General features: G+C 44.3%; 1 protein-coding gene across 1 annotated transcript; it reads left to right on the top strand.

The window, feature by feature from the left end:
* The first annotated feature begins 801 nt into the window (after nucleotides 1-801).
* LOC133025822 (TGF-beta receptor type-2-like) lies at nucleotides 802-20,379 on the top strand. Its single transcript, XM_061092582.1, has 7 exons — nucleotides 802-1,045; nucleotides 5,298-5,439; nucleotides 6,193-6,383; nucleotides 10,081-10,844; nucleotides 12,181-12,322; nucleotides 18,518-18,642; nucleotides 19,293-20,379. The coding sequence occupies exons 1-7, from the start codon at nucleotides 970-972 to the stop codon at nucleotides 19,470-19,472; spliced, it is 1,620 nt and encodes a 539-aa protein (XP_060948565.1). The 5' UTR covers nucleotides 802-969; the 3' UTR covers nucleotides 19,473-20,379.
* Nucleotides 20,380-20,914: the final 535 nt, after the last annotated feature.

Raw genomic sequence — 20,914 nt, 5'->3', positions numbered from 1 at the left:
TGATTTACTGGTGTCACGGTGGACTTAACCTCTGTGTGTCTTCAATAAAAAGCAACACTCTGAGATATGGAGAGGCCCGGGGCTTTACTGGTGTCACCCTTGATTAACTGGGAGGCCTGGACCTCCTCCAGGAAAACATGGAGCCAGGGCCCTGATATATAGGGACTTGGCTTCAAGATTCAAGAGTTTATTATCAAATGCACAATAATAACATTAAGGTTGAGTCCAGTAATTAATAACGTTCCTTTTTTATAGTATTTGTGATATGCTTTTGTCCCACTGTGTGCATTCCATCAAATTGTTCTTTCATCACAACAAACATAGTTCAATATAACATCTGAGACAGTTTGTGTGTTTAGGTGGAATCACACACAGCTTGTTCTAAATCTAGAAATTAGTACATAAAGCATAAAGGCACTTCTGGCAAGGATGAGTGTTATAATATGGGTAATATATTTAAGTGTGTACATATGCTCTCTTAAGATTAAGATACATAAGATTAAGATACATGTATTTGTCCCAAACACAAAACTCTGGCAAAAACAAATTAAAAATAAAAGTGTTCGCTTGTCTGATGAGCAGCTTCCTGTGAGATCTGAGGACTGTGAGGACACTTTGGAGACAACCAGGGTGTTTTTGCTTTTCCAGGCTGTTAGGTGAAGCCTCCTGTTCTGTGAGAGCGAGTCATTTCAAAGTCTTAATGACAGGGTTCGACTCTGCGGCAGGAGTCAGGCTGAGAAGAAGAGGAAGAAGAAGAAGAAGAAGGGGAGGAAGAAAAAAGTGTCCAGCCCCTCTGAAGATTTCCTGTTTCATGAGAAGTGTTGAGAAACTCCTCCTGCCCGCGCGTCTCTCTCTCTTCTCATCTGGTTCGTGGAGCTTCTCGAAGTTTTTGGAAGTTTTTGGAAATCCAACCCAAAGCTTCGGTGGATTCATGAGAAAGAAGGAAGTGAGTTTGTCCTTCTCTTCTCCATGGAGCTGCTTCGTCTGTCCGCGTTCTGGTGCGGAACGCTCCTGCTCGGGGTCCTGCTGCTGGAGGAGGAGACGGGTGAGTCCAGCTTTACGCACAAGAGAGAGAGAGAGTCCGGACGAGGAAGCGACAACGAAGTTTGCTACAAAGTTTATTTCACACGCGATGTTTCCCGAAGATCTGCAACTTTTTTAATAATTAAAAAAAAGTCCGAATAAATCCATTAAAAACAACGTTCAAGTCACCTGTAGTCTTCCTCATGTGGAGCCGGACCATTTGGTTAAAGTTTGTAAAGTTTGTCTCAGTCCATATTTCGATTATTATCATATTTATCGCGATAAACGTCACTTTGCTATTTCCTCAAGTTTTCAGACAGATGTTTGCCTCCGAGTGAAGGTTTTTCGTTTTTAAATTCTTAAAACGACAAAGAGCAAACATTTGTACTAATCTGAAGTAGATGGTATGTTTTAAAACTCGTCACTGTGTGTAATAAGTGTTCGTATCAGTCCACATCCTGATTATTAATGTGATAAATGTCTTATTGTTGTTTCTTTCACGTTTGAGGCATGAGTTTGCTATTGATGAAGATCATATCAGGATTTTTATTGATATTTCTTTATTGTATCACCTGTAGTCTTCCTCATTTGGAGCCGGACCATTCGGTTAAAGTTTGTAAAGTTTGTCTCAGTCCATATCTCGATTATTATCATATTTATCGCGATAAACGTCACTTTGTTATTTCCTCAAGTTTTCAGACAGATGTTTGCCTCCGAGTGAAAGTTTTTCGGTTTTAAACTCTTAAAACAACAAACAGCAAAACATTTGTACGAATCTGAAGTAGATTGAATGTGTTAAAACTCGTCACTGTGTGTACAAATTGTTGTTTCAGTCAACATCGTGATTATTAATGTGATAAATGTCTTATTGTTGTTTCACCTGTAGTCTTCCTCATGTGGAGCCGGACCATTCGGTTAAAGTTTGTAAAGTTTGTTTCCGTCCATATCAGGATTATTATCATATTTATCGCGATAAACGTCACTTTGTTATTTCCTCAAGTTTTCAGACAGATTTTTGCTCCCGAGTGAAAGTTTTTCGGTTTAAACTCTTAAACCGATAAACAGCACAACATCTATGTGAATCTGAAGTAGATTGAATGTTTTAAAACCTCGTCACTGTGCTGAAGAAGTGTTTGTATCAGACCACATCGTTATTAGTGTGATAAATGTCTTATTGTTGTTTATTTCAAGTTTGAGGACTGATTTTTCTATTATATGAAGTATTGATATTTCTTTATTGTCCTACTTCCTCACATGGGTTATCTCTGGAGCTGGGCATTTGAAATTTGAATAAGATTAATCAAAAACAAGAGTATCTGTCTGATATCACCTGTTAGCTTTTAAAGCCCTCCTCATAGGATGCTGCTGAAATTATATCAAGTAGAAAGTGTTCATTTCAGTCAATATCGATAATTATCTGGAGATAAACCACGTGTGGAAGTAGAGCTATTCTAAATTTGTCCTTCTCTGTCCCTAAAGAGTAATAACAATGTGACATTTATGCTGCTGATCATCGATATCTATAATTTTCACCTTGATATAGTTCTGGTCGTATCTCTCTGCCCCAGTTTGTCTCCATCTTTTGAAGCGACAGCCACATGACTTCCTCCGAGGAAGACTGGGTTTTACCTTCATCTGTCCCAGGCTCAGTCCCAAAGGCACCAAGTGGCTTTGGCTGTTCCTAATCCTCTTCCCCCCCCCCCCCCACCTCTGTGCAATTATATCTAGCCCTGGGTGACAATTACTACCATTCATCCCCTCCACAGCCCGCCCCCCTGGGTTTAAAACCACGCGCTCGTCTTTCAGAGGAGTCGCTCTAATGATATAATTACTCCGGCTCAAACACCTTCACACCGCTGGACTTATCCCCTCACTGCTGATTAACTTCAAACCCCCCCACCCCCCCAATTGGCCCACCGGGCACAGTTGAACAGGCTGAAATGGCTCTGAAATGATTTTGAGTGTAATATCTTGATGGGTTTTATTTGTTCGGGGGAGTTTCCATCGGTCAAGAGGCCGGAGTGAAATATCTCTCTGAGAGATTTGGCTCTTTCCCGCTGCAGGTTGTACAGTACGTCTGTTGCTCTGTCGGTCTAACCCCTCCCTGCCGACTGGGGAGGAATGACACAGTAGGCTTTTTGTGCCACAGAGCAAACACACACTCACACACACACACACACACACACACTGTATCACACACACACACACACCACTGCACCTTTTCCTCGGGTCAGTGTGAATTCAGCGGCAAACGGATACTGAGCAGACGTCTTCACCGTGGAGATGTTTGTTTCACTTGCACTTCCCTGTCTGAAACGTCTCTCTCTCTCTCTCTCTCTCTCTCTCTCTCTCTCTCTCTCTCTCTCTCTCTCTCTCTCTCTCTCTCTCTCTCTCTCTCTCTCTCTCTCTCTCTCTCTCTCTCTCTCTCTCTCTCTCTCTCTCTCTCTCTCTCTCTCTCTCTCTCTCTCTCTCTCCATGTGACTTCACCACTTCACACATATCTCTGTGGTGTTTTTGTGCAGGAGGTATTGACAGCGGTAGAAGCGAAGCCACTTTCTCTCCTTGCCTGCCCTCGAGATGCATATTCTGATGGAAGGAGCAGGTTCCTGTGCACGTGGTGTCGGCGTACAGTAGAAAGTGTGGTTAGGTGGTTTCACTGTAGCAGTGCAGTCACACGCTCAGTCTCTTCCTCTGCTTTTGTAATTTAGAGGTTTTCCCGTCAGGCTATTCTTCCGTTTTTTTCGTTTTAAACATTAACCCAAAAGATCTGGAGGAGTGGAGTTCAGTGATCCAGCTCTGACCACGTGGAAATCTCTTTTTCCCTTCTCCTTTTCTGTTTACTCAGTCGACTCGCAGCGAGAGGCTAAAGTACACATGATCATCATCATTACCGTCATCAGACCACGTAGTGTACGCCTCACAGATCATGTGGGATTGTCTGTAGAGAGACTGCTCACCCTCCTCTTCCTCAGTCTGTCATCCATGTCCCAAACAGAGCATAATACCTGGCTGCTTTTATCATTCCAAGAACTAAGAGAAAACCGGTCTGCAGAAACTAAATTCCTCACACACACACACACACACACACACACACTACGCCCTCCTCCCTTTTTTTTGATATTCATGAACAGAGTTGGCGCGGCACCTTTTCTTGTCGAGGAGCCGACTTGACAAATTAGAGAGTTCCCAGCGAAGGAGCTGAGATGAATCCGTGTTTTTCTTTGTTTGTTGTTCTTGCCTGTCTGGTAGTTGTCTCCTCAGATGATTATCAAACCCACAGGCACTCATCACACAATCCTGTCTTTCACTGATATGGACCTGCCCGCCGGCAAAGTCAAGTCTGAACAGGCCCAGCGTGAGGTGGAGGCCTCTGAACGCTGCTCTTATTGTTCCCACTTCACAGGAATCAAACCTGTCCCTGCAGTAGAAAGACATATTTGGGATTTGTTTGGTCTTTGCTCCAATTTATTGGCAAATTCCAAAAGAATCCCGGACTTTATATACATACGTACATCACTGATCAAGCCTTTGTTTGATATTTTTATCAAATGTGCTTAAATAACTAGTTAAACATAGGAGGCCTGAGGTCTGAGTCTGTATTCATTCTTATGGAAACCTCTGTGGTCTCGGATGTTTTGCAAAATAGTTGCTGGTAGTTTTTCGTCAGGAATTTGCCTCCATGTACGTTGAAAAACTGTAACTTTTGTGTATGTATTTCGAAACATATCGTATGCACTTGGTACCAAAGGAAGTTATCATAAAAACTCATTATCTAAGAGGCTAGTTATTTGACATTGTTAGCTTTTGTCCTGATATTGTTCCAAACATATATTCCGTTAAAACAGCTGGCGTAAACAAATGCATTTCCCTTCATTGCGCAGAGTCAGTATATATAACGGACTTATATACGAAAGTGTTAATCTTTTTTAAAAATTATATTTTGCAAATAAAAGGCCTTAAAAAGTATTAAACTGCCTTGAATTTAAATTGCATGGGTCGTAAGGTTTTTGAGCACATCACTGCGATAATGTCTCGACTCTGCCAGACCAAAGAAGGAACATCACTATGTTATTATATCAGTATCCAAGTTTAATGACAAGTCGCTTGAGAATAACAAACTGTGCTGTGTGTGGAAAGTGTTTAATTTCAAGTGTCTTTAAAACACTTAAATTCAACCTGTAGTTTACTGTTTCGACTCCATGTTACAGTTTGGACTGAACTTTGTTTTATTTACTCACAAAACTTCCTCTGTCAACTCCCTTCTCTTTCTCCAGAGGCCATGATAATCAAGATGAGGAGGCTGTGCAAGTTCTGTGACCGGCAGCCAACCAGCTGCACGGGGAAAGGGAGGTGCAAGGTGGCGTGCAACATCACCGCCATCTGCCCCCATGATGACGAAGTGTGCGTCAGTATATGGTGAGTGTCCCCTGGTCGTGAATAATAACAGGTTAGAGTTGGTTAAGTATTAAAGTAAGGTGTATAAAGGTTGTTATATTCACATCTTTGATCATAATAGAGAGAAAAGAGGTGAGGAAGTTATCTTTCCTCACTCAGACCAGTTTCCGTCGCTGACCTTTTCCTCTAAACACTCCGTGCGTCAGCGTTCTGGAGCAGACGATCTCACACGAGCCTCTAACCACCCGTCAGCAGCAGATCTGACTCCGAATGTGAGAAGCAGCAGGAAGCAGATTTGTGTCGGTATTAGAGGCTTAAGGCCACGCTGCTGTTTCTAATTATATTAGCGACGTTATGTGCATGCGAGGTGCTGAGGTCAGCAGAATGCCAGCGGCACGTGGACGGCTGCACCTCTCTGCAGGGAGGCGGAATTTAAATATTTATGTATTGTGCAGGTTCAGGGTTTTTTCCCCTCGTTTCCTGTTTGTAATGATATTTCAAACTCACGCTGTTTGTAAATGTGACCTCTGTGTCGCAGTGATTTACATAATGCTGAGGCCGTGGACAACTCCGGCCTTTACACTAACCACTTCATCACTGTACGACTGAAAAACTGCATTATTTACACAACTTCAGTCCTGGTGTTACACGATGATACAGATTTCTGAAAACGACTTCATTTCCAAACTATTCTTTGTCGTTTTTGTTCCAAAACAAAGACTACAAATCAAACCAAATAAGTTTTTTCAATGTTTTTTTGTTTCTGTTTCTCAGGAGGAAGAAAGACGACAACGTCACCTTTGAGACAGTCTGTCACAAGCCGGCTGAGAAGCTGTATGGCCTCGTGCTGGAGGACTACAACAACAGCAAGTGTGAGATGAAGGAGAGGAAGGGAATGGGCTCCGAGTTCTTCATCTGCTCCTGCTCGCAGGATGAGTGCAATGAGCACATCATTTTTAACGAATGTAAGTTAAAGCAGCAGCTCTGTAGTTTCTTCTTTTAGTTTTTTGGGCCAAAACTCTGACTTATAAAGCTGCAGCGAACATGATAGAAAAGAGTTCCCTGCAGATTAAAAGCAACATTAGCCAGATCTTCACCATCTCTTTCCCTCTGACCTGTGACCTGCTCATTAGCTGCTCGTGCTCCAGTGTTTTCACAAACTATGTGAATCGTTGTCTCTCTGCTGTTTGGTGCAGAGCGAGTCTCCCACTGTGGGTTTATCAGAGCTTGTTTGCTGAAACAGCTGGAAACCAGGCTGATGAGAGCAGAGATAGTGAACTAAAGCAGTGAAACTACAGGACGTGAAACCAGAGCAATTAGATACAAGATACCAAAACAGTCCCAGAGCGGAGGGGAGCTGCAGTCTGCTGATCATGAGGGGAGAACAAAAGTCGTTTGCCTTTTTCCGAGGGATCCATTGGGAGAATACAGCAGAAAAATATCCGGAAAATTCACAGCAGGAGTAGTAGGTGTGTTGATGACGCTTATAACACGCGACAGACGTGAAACTGGAGGAGTTTAGTGTTTCAGAATGAAAAAGAGGCATCACATATGAGATTTGAGAGCTTTTGGGGATAAGAAGAGACTTCGATGTCAATGTGCTGTAAACTAAAGTTCAATTAGGAGAGACTCGATTTCCAATTTACAAAATTTATTTTGCAAACACACAAGAATATGAATGTTTACAGTCTGTGGCATTTAGACCCCTGTGAGATGTCATCAGGATTAGAAGGGGGTGGAGCAGAGCATCGAACAGGAATACCCCCCGGGGTCTAGACACTGGTGGTGGTTCATCAGTCAAACGATAGTTTTGGATGGCCCATATTCGTGGGAATTGTCCTGTTGGACTTCGCCAATTGTGACATCAGGCAGGTTGTTGCTTTTTTAGTCCGCGATCAACTCCCATCGTAATCGGGTGCCGCCATAATCACGATCCACTGACAGTGTTGGGATCCGTCATCAAGGTCCATGATCGCTGCCAGCATGATGTGAGATTAGCGTATAATCGGTTGAGGTCGATGAATATTCTACTGGAGACTAGAGGAGATTGGGGTGGAGGAGGGGTAATGCACGTCACTGAAGGACGCTTGACTGCGTAAGAGAAGAGAAGGGATTTTTAAAGTTTGACAGGTGCTGAATGATTGGCTGAAGAGCCTGCGCCAGACCTGATTGGACATTTAGGAACACCCACAATCAGCTGATCACTTTGCAGGTTAAGTGCTCCGTACTATCAGCTGATCGTCTGCAGCTTAAGTCTTCCTTACTGAACTTGCCCTAAGCTTCATGACTCATTTCTGCAATTTCCACGTCATGTCAGGCCTCCTGCATGATCGACCCAGACACCAGCCCTCGCCTGAGTGTTCCAGACATTTTCCTGTTGTTATGAACACGTCTGACCTGGAAAATCTTCAGAAGTTAAAGGCAAAGAGTCACGTTTATCATAATATTGATAAATGCAGCATTTGGTACGAGTACTTTTCTAAAAGCAGTGGACAAGTGATGCAGAAAGAGGTGGGAGACCTCACGCTTCTCACATGTGCACAACACAACATGCTAACGTCCTAGTCACGGTCCACCTCATATCATCATGCCAGTTCCCCTCAGCTTGTCATGTAAGGCGTCATGCATGAAGGCTAACATGTGTGCACTTTAATTCTCACCGGCCACATGATCACAAACAGGCCTTTTCGGGGACGTTGACCCCGAGGACTCCCGTTACAACACAGGTTCTGGAATCAAATGTATTTTGACTACAGCATCCAGGCAATAATAACACGGAGGTACATTTCCGAGACCTGGCTCCGAGCAGGCAGCCAAATTGAAAGCATCTGCACAGTGAAAACCACGTCATGGAAACCCATTCGCTCACTGTCGAGAATGTCTGTGCACTTTCTGTAACGTCTCTGTCACTGACCCGAGGCCGAGCTGTAATGAAAGAGCTGCAGCAGAAATCCAATATATATATATATATATATACTAGTTTATGTTTTACGAGTTAGTGACTGTGATGGTCCTTTGAACATTTGTGTTTTTCTATTTAAACATTCACTTATGTTTCCTAAACTGTATAACACGGGTTACTGCAAAAATCACAGAGCTAATTCATAGGTTAGAAGAAAAGCCATGTTGTTCACATACCAGCTCAAATATATTTAGAGTTGCTACGGTAACGGTTGTCGGTCTTCTCATCCAAGTCTCGGCAAGAAAGCAAATAAGCTTTTTTCATCAGTTTACAAACTACAGAGCAAAAACTTTCAATTAAGGGGAAAGCTTCATTTGATGGTTTTTAATTTCACTAGCTGGACATCAGGTCCCTTCTTCCTCAAAACGTGAAGTTATACAACGTGATGCTCAGTCTGGGAGCGCTGTCTGGCAGAGGCACGGTGACAGGTTTGTTGTGAGAAAGAGCTTCTCACTCCACCAAAAGCAAAACAAACTGGTTGGGGCCCTGTCGAGGATTTCAGACATGTGGTTTCCTGTTAAGGAGAAAAAAACCCTGAGAGAGAAGCAGAGGGCTTGACTGGGCAGACGACTCGATCCTGTACTCCTCCTTCATTTTGACCAGACTGTGCTCCTCATATCTACCATTCATCTCGAATCTCTTTTATTCATTTTTGTAATTCACCTGTCTGCGATTCTGTTTGGAAACAATCTAAAGCTAAATGGGAAATTAAGGTCTGTAAAAGGGGGAAATTGGTAAATGCTGAGCAAATCCACGTGGGACTGGGAGCAACTAGACACCCCAGTGCACAGATAATTAGATTTAGATCTTGTCACATGGTGAAGCAGTGGGTGTGCTCTCATTCCGTATGTGTTGTCTGGTTATATACAGTTTATTGGTCTTCTCTTATAACCGCAGCACAAGTATAAACTTTCACTCCTCGCCAAAACCCGAGCAGCTACCAGACGCACCGCCTCCTCAATTACCAGAATCAGACGTAAACTATAAAGAGACACAATATGTGGTTGACTGGGTTGGGGTTTGGAGCTGCTTGCATTTGTGGCCGAGACGCTAACTTTAGCTTTCTGATGCTTATGGACATTCCTCATGCTCTGAGAATATACTGCTGACCAGATACGATCTACACAGATACGAGTTTGACTTTAATTTGTTTCTTGTGGGAAACAAATCGTCTGTTAGTCATCATCCCGAAAAAAGAACAAGTGGAAAAGCAGGTTTTTGAAAGAAGCTTCATCTTGTTGACTCAGAGAAAAGAAGGAAATCCAAGAGATTAATCATGAATTATGCAAATCCCTTTATAATCATTGTTCTGGGACTTTTGATCATTTCACATGATCCGGTTCATATTGTAGATGCTCCTATCTTCATTTTCCTTGGCCAGTTCTGAATGTGTCGTATATTTAAATGGAATCTACAATTTCATTGCAAGTGGACAAACTAATAAATGGACCCTGTAGGAAAATAATTTTTTGTTCAAGTTCAAGAAAATGACTTTTAAACCCGGGTAAATTGTTCTGGTCACTTGGGGTCAGAACAACAAGCTGTTGACATCACATTTCAAATTTGAAATGCTAAAATCCTTCGCAGAGCTAAAGAGAACGGTCAAGGGATCGTCCTCTGGGGACATTGGGTTTTGTTTTTTGGTTAATATTCAGGAGTATAGTTTTAATCTTAGTTTTTTCTCCCTTTCGTCCCCTCAGACATGGACTCTCAGGTGGTCGCCGTCATCCTGGTGAGCCTGGTGCCTCTGCTGGTCATGGCTGTTCTCGTCATCACTTCCTTCTACTGCTACCGGGTCTACCGCCAGCGGCACGCCAGCTCAAGGCGCAAGAAGGGCTTCAGTGACGCTCACGCCATCATGATCGACGACGAGGGTTCGGACAGCAGCTCCACGCTCGCCAACAATCTCAACCACAACACGGAGCTGCTGCCCATCGAGCTGGACGTCCAGGTCGGAAAGGGTCGCTTTGCGGAGGTTTACAAGGCGAAGCTGAAGCAGGGCTCGTCGGGCGGCGAGGAGCAGGCCTTCGAGACGGTGGCCATTAAGATCTTCCAGTACGAGGAGTACGCCTCCTGGAAAAACGAGAAGGACATCTTCTCGGACGCGGACCTGAGACACGAGAACGTGCTTCACTTCCTGACGGCGGAGGAGCGGAAGGTGCAGAGACAGTACTGGCTCATCACGGCCTATCACCCCCGAGGGAATCTGCAGGAGTACCTGAGTCATCACATCATCACCTGGCGCGACCTGTGGCTGCTGGGGAGCTCGCTCGCCGGGGGCGTGGCTCACCTGCACAGCGACCACACGACCTGCGGCCGCTACAAGGTGGCGATCGCTCACAGGGACATAAAGAGCTCCAACATCCTGGTGAGGAGCGACCTGACCTGCTGCCTGTGCGACTTCGGCCTCGCGCTGCGCCTGGACAGCAATCTGTCAGTGGACGAGCTGGCCAACAGCGGGCAGGTAAAGCTCTTCTCACTTTGGCTTTTGATCCCCTTCAGAGACGAGACATTAATCCTCTTCTGCTATAATTTGCACCGGCCCCCCTGGACGCAGGCCATTCCGAGCCCTGTCATATATTTCTTTTGAAGGTATTTATCCGACCCTGAAACGAGCCGAGCCATCCATCAAACTTTTCATTTCTGATCCTCATCACTCAGGGAAACCGGCTCTAAATATTTGCCGTTCTCTGTATCTTATCCCCCCCCCCCGCCCGACGCATCGTGCTGATGGACATTATGCCGTAATTCTTCCTAGGTTGTCATTTTATTATAGTCACAAGGCAAACTAGGCTAGATTGATTCCTAATGGACTCATTACGCTGAATAGACCAGAGTTATATTAGACTCCATTATGAAAATGACTCACACCTAATGCATCGCGCTGCCCTTGGAGGAAGCGCCATTGAAAACATTTTCCAAAGCGGTAATTATGTGAAGATAATCAACATGTTGTTCAGCTCTGAGCTCCCTTTTGTTTTCTGAGTTATTTAATAGATCAAACCTGTTTGGATTCTCACAAATGTGATTTGACATCTTGCTAAAGCAGGAAATAACCACCTGTCTTTCCACCTCAGGTTAATGTTGGGGTGTAATTCTCACTGACTAGATGTCCTGTCCTGTTTAAAGCAACACTATGTCACTTTTACTGAGAAACAGCGCCCCCTGCAGCTGGACAGGGGGATATCCATAATCCCCAGCTTCCTGTAACAAATCCACAAAACTCTAAATTCTTCATATTTAAAAGATTCCTGGCTTGTTTGTGATCAAGATTACGCATAATCTACTGGATGTTTAACCGTAAAATTTAGTGGAAGGAAGAAGTATGGGTCAGGGAAGAGCCCATTACATTTTCAGAGGGTGGATCCGGGAATTTTGTTAGATTTCCCAGAGAATATGTTTAATGGATCTTGATGGAAAAAATCTGGTTTTTTGGGGGTGTGTGTGCGATTTGGTGCAGATCCAAATAAAGATCTGGATCTTGTCAATTTAAATGTGGTTTGGTAAGGGGGACTGTTGGCAGAGGTGTGTTCTCTGCTGATTTCCAGTTTAAGCTGCAACTATCGGTCAGTTTGAGGTACACAGAGCAACAACATGCATTCAGGCTGACGAGTGGGAAGAGAACCTGCACCATTCTCTCTATTCCTAGTAGATGTTCCAAACTTATTTTGAAGCTTGGACTTTTGGGGTAAAAGGTGCTGCTTTAACACATTAAAAAAGATATTATACTATGTTATCTTTTATTGTCATCGGCTTACGATCAGTGACACGGATCTCCCTTTCTGTTTTGCCTCCTCCAGGTGGGTACGGCCAGGTACATGGCCCCAGAGGTGTTGGAGTCGAGAATCAACCTAGAAAACATCGAGTCTTTCAAACAGGCCGACGTCTACTCCATGGCTCTCGTCCTGTGGGAGATCATCTCCAGGTGTAGTGCAAACGGAGGTAAGATCACCTGCACGGCTCAATAATCTGCTGTGATGCCTCCATGAGAGAAATGACCAGTTCTTCTAATGACATTATCGATCAGTGTTTGAAACTGAAGGCCAATGCATCGGCTTTACAGCAGCAAACATTTTGTGGAGTAAACTGTGAAGCTGTTTATTTTTTTGATGCCAAAAAGCTCCTCTGAATCCTCACCAAAATATTTTGCTCTTTCAGGTTGAGCTACTTTTAGTAAACTGATGAATTAGGCTTTGAATTAATAAGTAAGTGAGCAAAGAAAAACTGCAACAACAAGAAGAATCGGAAAGTTAAGTTCACAGTTTGCAGACCTTTCTAACTGTGGATTCAAGAAAGAACAGTTAAGCTGTAAACAACAATCTGGGCCTGTATCCAGGTCAAAGGCAGTTTAACTTAACCACACAGGAAATATAAGAATAAGTATTTATATTATCCATCTGGCTGGTTGCTCTTTAGAGAATCTGAGTCAGCAGAGAACAGCAGGGCTGACGGCAGCGTCTCTCTCAGAAATACTACCGTGGATGTTTGCTCTTATTGAGGATTTGAACGCCTCCTGAAGGTTGGACGGTTCAACATTTTGGGGAAGAAGCACTTGAGCTGCTATTTCCGTGAGCACATGTGAGAAACAACCAGAGAATATGACATTTTCTGGAGTTTATGTCTTTAACATATGAAGAAAAAGGCGGGATAGTGAGATGAGGAGATTGATGCCACTCTCTTATCTGCAAATTAAACTACAGCCAGAGAAAAAGGGATAACAACAAACCAAGTGTAAAAACAAAAGATTGAGAATGTCAGCCAAAAATAATAGTCCAGTACATAAACCCTCATAAAAGCAACTTGCCAGGCGCACATGGGAAAGGTTCTTAGTTTTCTGAATCATGGATTTTCCCCAGAATGTTGAACTGCTGTGTCACATCAGTTTCCTCTTTGTTAATCATGATCAGTTGTGTTGTGTGCTCATCTTCTCTAAATGTATGATTACCTCTCAACCCATCATGTGTTGCCCCCAGTGTTCACACGTAAACATCACCGGTGACCTTTAGTTAAGAATAGAGATAAGTGTGTGTTTCCTTGGTAAATTAGAGACCAGCCCCGGTGATTGAGGGGAAAGGAAATCCATAGCAGCACTGATTAAGTAAATTCCCTTTGGACTGTGTGTAAAAAATCCTCAGAAATACTGTAAAGAGAAACTGTGCCTCCCTGGCTCTTGCTCCACCTCCGAGGAGAACAAGCACATTGACGACTTTACCAATTAGGAGCCCGGTGACCAGCTCCACCTCGAGCTCGCTCACTGGATGAGTGACGGGACCGATGTGTGTGTGTCCTCCATGTTCCATTAATCACACTGGGAGCGAATCCTAAAAGGGACCCGATCCATCTCGTCGACGTCTCAAGGATCAGCTCTCACTTCACTAATGTCGCGTTACCCGTGTTCGTCGTGCCGAAGCAACAACAAGGCCAGGATATGTGCAAATAATAGAAATGGGCGATTACGTGAAGGAGAACCGCGGCGGCAGTATTTCACGTCGACAGTCAGTCATTTGTTTTCACTTCCCTTCAGTGTCTCTGTGGTCCAGTTTGTTTCTGTGACTGCTCCTGTCTCCATTGTGTCAGCGTGGTGATTGAAAGCCGGGTTTGGGCACGAACGCTTCTACTTTGGTGTTTTCCTGTTTTTTGCCCTCACCACCCGAACCCCCCAGGGGGCCCCTCTTGAAATGTGTCGCACAGTTATTTTGCCCAGGAGGAAAAACATGGTTATGTGACCCACAATCCCCCTTTGCTTTTCCTCTCCCAACAGTAAGAATATACAGTATGTGCCCTGTGGGTACACCTTTGAAAACAAAACAGACGATTTCCTGTTTTGCAAAGAGCCCGGTCCCTGGACGCACTGTTTTTGGAGGGAAGTGAACTCTGTGGAAGATGTTTTGTGGCGAGTGTCTCCTGAAAGCAGACCAGACAGGATACATCGAGACGGATTAAATTAATCCAGGATGGATCAACGTTAGCTTCACGTTGTTTCCTCTTGAGGGACAAAGGCTTTATTCATCCTACTCATCCATCCGTTTTATTCACTTCTCAGTTTATGCTTGTGAGTCTTTCCGCCGCTTATTTTGTATTTATTTACATCCGAACAAACGGGAACTGGGGACGACAGCAAACATTATTATAGACCCAGTTAAACCATGTTTCTCTGAATAGACAGAGGTAGATAGATTTAGTTTTGGGGGCAGAGCTTCTATGAGAGGGGGGGTGGGATGTATCTGTTGCATATTTTCAAAGGGTTTCAAGTTTCCAGGATTACCAACCCGAGCTTTAAACCTTTGGGTTGCTGTATCAAACCAGACATCAAGCAAAAACATTAAATAAAGGCATAACATTGGGATTTGGTGTTTGATTCAGAATGGTATGGACTCTACAATATGGTTTTTACTCACACAACAGACTATAGTAGAATAGCAATGAGTCGCACGTGCATTCTTCGTCGTCTAAACTCGTCGGCCTCTTCTCAGCTTCTCTACATTTCTCTTCCCCATGTATCTTTCTTCTTTTTACCCTGAGGCAGGTGAAGCAGCAATTAATTACTCTCTCGCAGCAGACAGTCACCCAGCGTTACTCATGGCCGGCACAGACAGACAGGGAGGACAGGCCTGTGAGGATTTACTGGGGGAAAGGGGGGGGGGCAGATGGGTTCCCGTCCCACCCTCGGACCAAAGCAGAGACTAAAGATAGAAGCCGCTGGGGTAGCGCATGTGTTTTTCCCATGTTCTGCATATCTCAATCCACTTTTTTCTTGCCTTGGCAACTCTCCGAGCCGAGCGGGGGGGGGGTGAAGTCTGTGGATCGTTAAGCTGGAAACCCAGGGAGACGGTTCTCATCCTGAAAAGGTTAAGATGTTGAATAAACGGTGAAAGTTTCCCACCTTGAAGGGCCCAGAGGAAGGAGGCGAGAGGCTGCACAAATGAGATGCAGTCGCTCAGTTGTGCTCGACTGGCAGATAGTGATCGTACGCCAGCCAGAGATCTGGAGTGAATGAGTGAAACTGATGTTGACTGAGTGCTCAGAAAGTCGTTCCTGAAGTTGCCAAGTTGTCCCTGGAGGTCGCTGACTCACTCGTGACTCTCTGAGAACTCACCTCGCTGGAGACCAAACACGCACGGCTCCTGGAGTGACGCATCCCAGAGAATAGTTTTAATGACCTGGGAGAAGTTTCCACTCATCGCTCTTGTATCTGATGCCACCTGCCTGCCTGTGTGTGTCTGTGTGTGTGTGTTTGTGTGTGTGTTTGTAGAGGACAGATGTCTGATCAGCTATCTCAGCGCCTCAGTGGCAGGCAGCCACCTCGCCGCTCTGTCACGGTTCCTGGGGCCGTGGTCTCCTCTCAGATGGCGAGGAGAACACAGCCGTCTGTCGACAGCGCCCGGCAGCCAGGCAGCCATGAGCCTTCGCTTTGCTTTTATTTATCTTCCAACTGTAAAGACAGAGGAAGAGCTGGAACGAGAGGGAAACAGAGAGATTAACACACCTCGGAGAGAAGGGAAAAGCTGGATCCAAGGCTCAGGCCTTTTTATCCCCGCCTCTGTTCTCCTGTATAATTTAGCTGGTCCAGATTTAGGGCTTGGAAAAGACTGCGAGGGCGTTCCTCGGGCGGGTGGAGCTAAGTAGTGGGATGATAGTGGAGTGGTGTTTAACGTGGAGCTGCAGACAGAGAAATACCTTCGGTCCCTGGAGGGAGAGGTTGGGCTAGACTGGAGAGGAGGAGAGAGGTTAGGGCAGCTGCGATCCAGATGTCAGACCAGCAGCTCCTTTGGAACTGGAGGGCCTGGTGGACTGTTGTGTGTGTGTGTGTGTGTGTGTGTGTGTGTGTGTGCGTCTATATGGGTGTGGGTGTGTGTTGGTTCTGCCAGATCCCACAATTGGGGGAACTTATGTCTTTATTGGGGATGAATGGGGGAGAGAATATTCGTGTTTGTGCCCAATTCGGTTTCATTGAAGCCTCATCCAGCCCGAGCAGGAATAGCTCTGGTGGTGTTTTAATGGGGTTAGGTGAAGGTTAGTGTATGTATCAGCCTTAGTTAATGGTAGGGTTAGCCTCCAGGGTAAGTCGATGCCATATGTCCAAAGTAAGCGCCGCACATGTATGCATCTGCACTAAATGACTTTAACAGCCTGCGAGCAACACAAAACAAGTGTCACAGCCACCGCAGCCTAATCAACAGCAGCAGCGGCGGCTGGGAGTGGATTAGTCATCAAGCTGTTCCTCCAGACGCAGACTTTGCAAAACAGACAATGTTATTGTGATCACATTACTAATTTATTTCCAAGTGCTTGTTCAAACTCTGTTTGGATCAGCTTCCATGCATTATTTATGTGTTTAGGTGATTGGGATTTTCTTTATTTACGCCTTGTTGAGAATAATTAGATAAAAATGTTCACTCTGAGGGGCAGCGGCACCAGAAAATCAAACTAAATATCTGCTTGTGATGATGGAGAAGGGTTTGCAGATCTACTCGAGCACCGATATCTAAACATTAACCACAAAACTTTGGAAACTTCAGGACTCGTTTGACTGAGGCTAAGAGATTCTCTCGTCTGCAGATTCCAGACAACTGTCCTGAGAAACAGACATTTAAGGATAAAATATGTGCCGGCGTTGCAGAATTCACATCACTGCATGTCAGCTGTCGCCGGAGACACAGCAGAAGTTCCTCTCTCTGTGCAGGAATCGTGTCGGTATGCAGCGTGTGACTTTTGCAGACCACAGCATTCCTCTCTGACCCTGTGTTGTGTTTTTCAAAAGCTTTTTCGCCCGTTCAGAGTTTAATTTAAGGTTCGCCCTGGAAAAACCACCTCTCCTTTTTCAAGCGTGGATTCGCCAGGTCCCTCCATCCTAGAATACACACTTGTGTTTACACGGCAGAGAGCTCACGAGTATGATTCGTATATTTTGGGCCCATTGTTTGGGGATGAACACGTAAACATGTTTGCCTGATGGTTTATAAAGTCCAGAATAGGGTTATACACCCGCTCAGGCCTGTCAAAACAAAGAGAAACATCTGTCTCCTTTTCTCTTGAACGTTGACCGAAAGGCTGGGTGGGGCTTTGTTTCAGATTCTACCCCCGAACCAGAGGAATTTCACTTACAGAATAAGTTTCAACTTCACAGAAAAGCCCCCTGTTGTATTGGTCTGTGTCCCAGAAGTCTCCATTTCCTGTCTGCAGGCTTCACAGCTTCCTGTGAGCCTCTTTGTGACCATCCACGGGTTCATCCCACAAAGCGTTTACTTATTAGTGGATCGTCTGTTCCAGCATTCCAGACATTCAGGATCGGTTGTGGGATTTCTCATTCCTTAACTTTGACATATAGCCGTTACAGGTGGAGTCAGTGAACTTGCAGTAAACAACATGTTTGCCTCGTGACTGAGCTGATCCACAACTCTCCGTCTGCGGCTGCTTTGTTCCAGTTCTCTAAACTCTGTGGGACAGATTTTCATCTCGAAGCAAATTGCAGAACCAATCTGCTTTTACCTATTTCTTAGTTTAAGTGAGTGTTTAGTACCTGATTTAATAAGACAGCAGCAGCCATAACTCAAAGTGAATCAGAGTATTATTTGTGGGTTTTTTATATTCAGGATATATTATGTAAGGTTACATTTTCTTTGGAAACGCTTGACCCGTGGGTTGCAGACTGCATCGTCCTCTTCAGTGCTCTGAAGTCTTGCCCCCGAGTGAACCCGACTGCTATTTGCCTTTGAGAAGCACTCTGCGTTTTTGTTGTGCAAGAGAAGTGACACAAAGCCAGAGCTGAGATGGTGAGCTACTTAAAGCCTATTAGTGCTGACGATAAAAAAAAAAAGAAAGCAAAATGTGATGGAAAAAGTGTTTCTCCTCAGCAAATCTCCCTCTCGGCCGTTCTATCAGTGGAGCTGGTTGTGCTGCTGCGCTGCTGTTTACACTTTGCAACCTGCAGCTTTTCATTTCCAGCGCACAGTGGCTCCTTTGACAGGTGTTGTGGCAGCGTGCGCTGTGGGCCGCTGCCATCTGAACCAGCCGCTCCATTCAGGAGAGCTGCACCAGTCCTGATCATGGGAGTCTGCTCTAAAGTGCATTAGTGAAGCAGAACACTTTGATGATGGTTTTTTTTTAACCTGTGTCTTGTTTCTCGTTGTTGTGCAGAGGTGAAAGAGTACGAGCCGCCCTTCGGGAACCTGAGGGAGCACCCGTGTGTGGAGAGCATGAAGGACAGCGTTCTCCGAGATAGAGGAAGACCTGAGATCCCCGACATCTGGAACAACCACCCGGTAAGAGGCTCCAGCCCCTACTGGACAATACGTGGTAGAAACAGGCTCCATGTGTTAACTCAATGATCTCCGGTGGGATAAAGCGACTCTGTGACTACTGAGGATCTCAAAAAATGAGGTTTTCATTGCAACCTAATTATGTGCTAATGCTTTTTATCACTTGTCAGTTTTAGCAGCAACTATAAGCGAAGATTAGCTGGTGAGTTAAGAATGCATATGCAACAGCCAGCAATTGGATAACCTACAAAATGCATCATATAATGCAAACCCATATAACTAGCATTAATATCGTTAATAAATAATTATCAGTGCAGCACTTATTTCCTAATTAGCTCATTTCTATTCTTTGTGGAATTTCTGCATTGGGAAACGCGATCTCCTGCATAATGTTTCCTATTTAAACAATGCAAAAATTAAATATTCAAAGCGATTTTGATCATAAAGTCAAGAACAGGCCATCTGCTAAAATCAAATATCCATAATTCTGTTGCATTATACTTCATTCATAGAAAACACACTGGTTACCAGTGACTTTCATCAACACAAACACAGATGGAAGCATAAACACACATGAACGTTGATGGTTTCAGCCGCAGACTGAGTCAGTGTTCCTGACTGATCATACCTGTGCTCCACTGCTCCCCCTGCAGGGCATCCAGCTGGTGTGCGCCTCCATAGACGACTGCTGGGACCACGACCCGGAGGCCCGCCTCACGGCCCAGTGTGTGGCCGAGCGCTTCGACGACATGGAGTACCTGGACAAGCTGTCGGACCGCTCCGACTCGGAGGAGAAGATCCCGGAGGAAATCTTTGTTGTGGATGAGAAGTAGAGCGCAGCAGAAACACCGCCCCCGCCAGGAGGGGTGAGGAGTTACAGCCCAGCAGCTGGGAAGGAGAGAACCTCCAGTGGACGCTTCGCAGTGGGTTCCTCGGACATGAGAGTCGAGGAGAGAACTGGAACATCGTCAAGAGGAAAGTGATCTGTCCCCACAGGAAGGATTACTGCAGTATATTCATCAGGACCAACACAAACACCAGAGACTTCATTTGTTTTCTTCTTCGTGCTTCAAAGACTGGATCATAAACCAACAGGGAAATCACATTATTAAGCTTTTTTTAACCAAATACTATTGCACTTTATCAATATCTATGCACACCAAATGATATATATATATATATACATAGATAAATATATATGTATTCAGTGTTGTTTTTGTTTTGAAAATACATTTCAGGTATAGGAATTAAAGGGACAGTATGTATTTAGAAAAGAGGGTAAAGGGGGGAAAATGCAAAAATATAAAGATGGGTTAATAACACTAATGATATATATTGAATTTATTGGTCTGGTGGCTTCAGATAGATAATGATGGAAATCCCCCAAAGCAAAGGAACAGAAAACTCATACAAGGCAGTTCTCTACAGGGAAATCAAATCTCAATGACAATGAACTGTTGGAGACGGCAAAGTCTGAAAGTTAAAGGTGTGCGTGTGTATGTGTGCGTGTGTGAGTGCTTGTGCTTGTGCCTGTGTGTGTGTGTGATCTGACAATAAGGGACAGACACAGTTTGTACAGTATACAGGATTTTAAACTGCTCGCTGCCCATAAACCATCAAGCCGAAGTTGTTTGAAGATATTTTCTAACAGAAAAGGGAACTCAAGTCTTGTTTCAGGGTAAAAATAAAATAATTTTTGTAAAAAAATATGTAAAGTCATAATAAAAAATGTTTAAGGTATTCGGAGTGTCCATTCGCTGTTTCCATTGCTTTTTATAATATGTCTCTTTTGATAACAATGAACTGCTTCACAGCCCAAAACAAACAACAAAGCACATAACCTTCTTTATTAACTATATCTAGATGAAGGCTTTCCTGCAAATGTTGCAAATCCTCATTCTGCTTTAGCCCTAATGCTCCCTGGGGCTCTCACAGATCCCCACATGGAAGATTTAGCATTTTTCTACAGCGTGCACGTTAAATTGACCATTATATAAAAAAGAAGAAAAAAAACAGTTAATACAGTACATAGGATGAAGGTGTTTGCCCTGAGGCACTTGGTAGTGGCTGATAAAATAATTAAACACTACCTTTCCAGTCAAAGAAGCTCTGAAGATGGTCACAGAAGTACTTTGCATTCAAATTGTCAATTTGAAAATAATGCACACGTGTGAGAGACCACCTACACTGACAATCGTGATCACTCTAGTGTTCGTCTAGAGTCGTCGTGTCTATTACAGTAACAATGGTGAATAGTAAAAATGCTACAGAGAAG

Source organism: Limanda limanda, chromosome 19, assembly GCF_963576545.1.
Source record: "Limanda limanda chromosome 19, fLimLim1.1, whole genome shotgun sequence".
NCBI classification, from domain to species: Eukaryota; Metazoa; Chordata; class Actinopteri; order Pleuronectiformes; family Pleuronectidae; genus Limanda; species Limanda limanda.
Note: the sequence above shows the minus strand (reverse complement) of the source record. Positions and strands in the feature narration are given on the sequence as shown.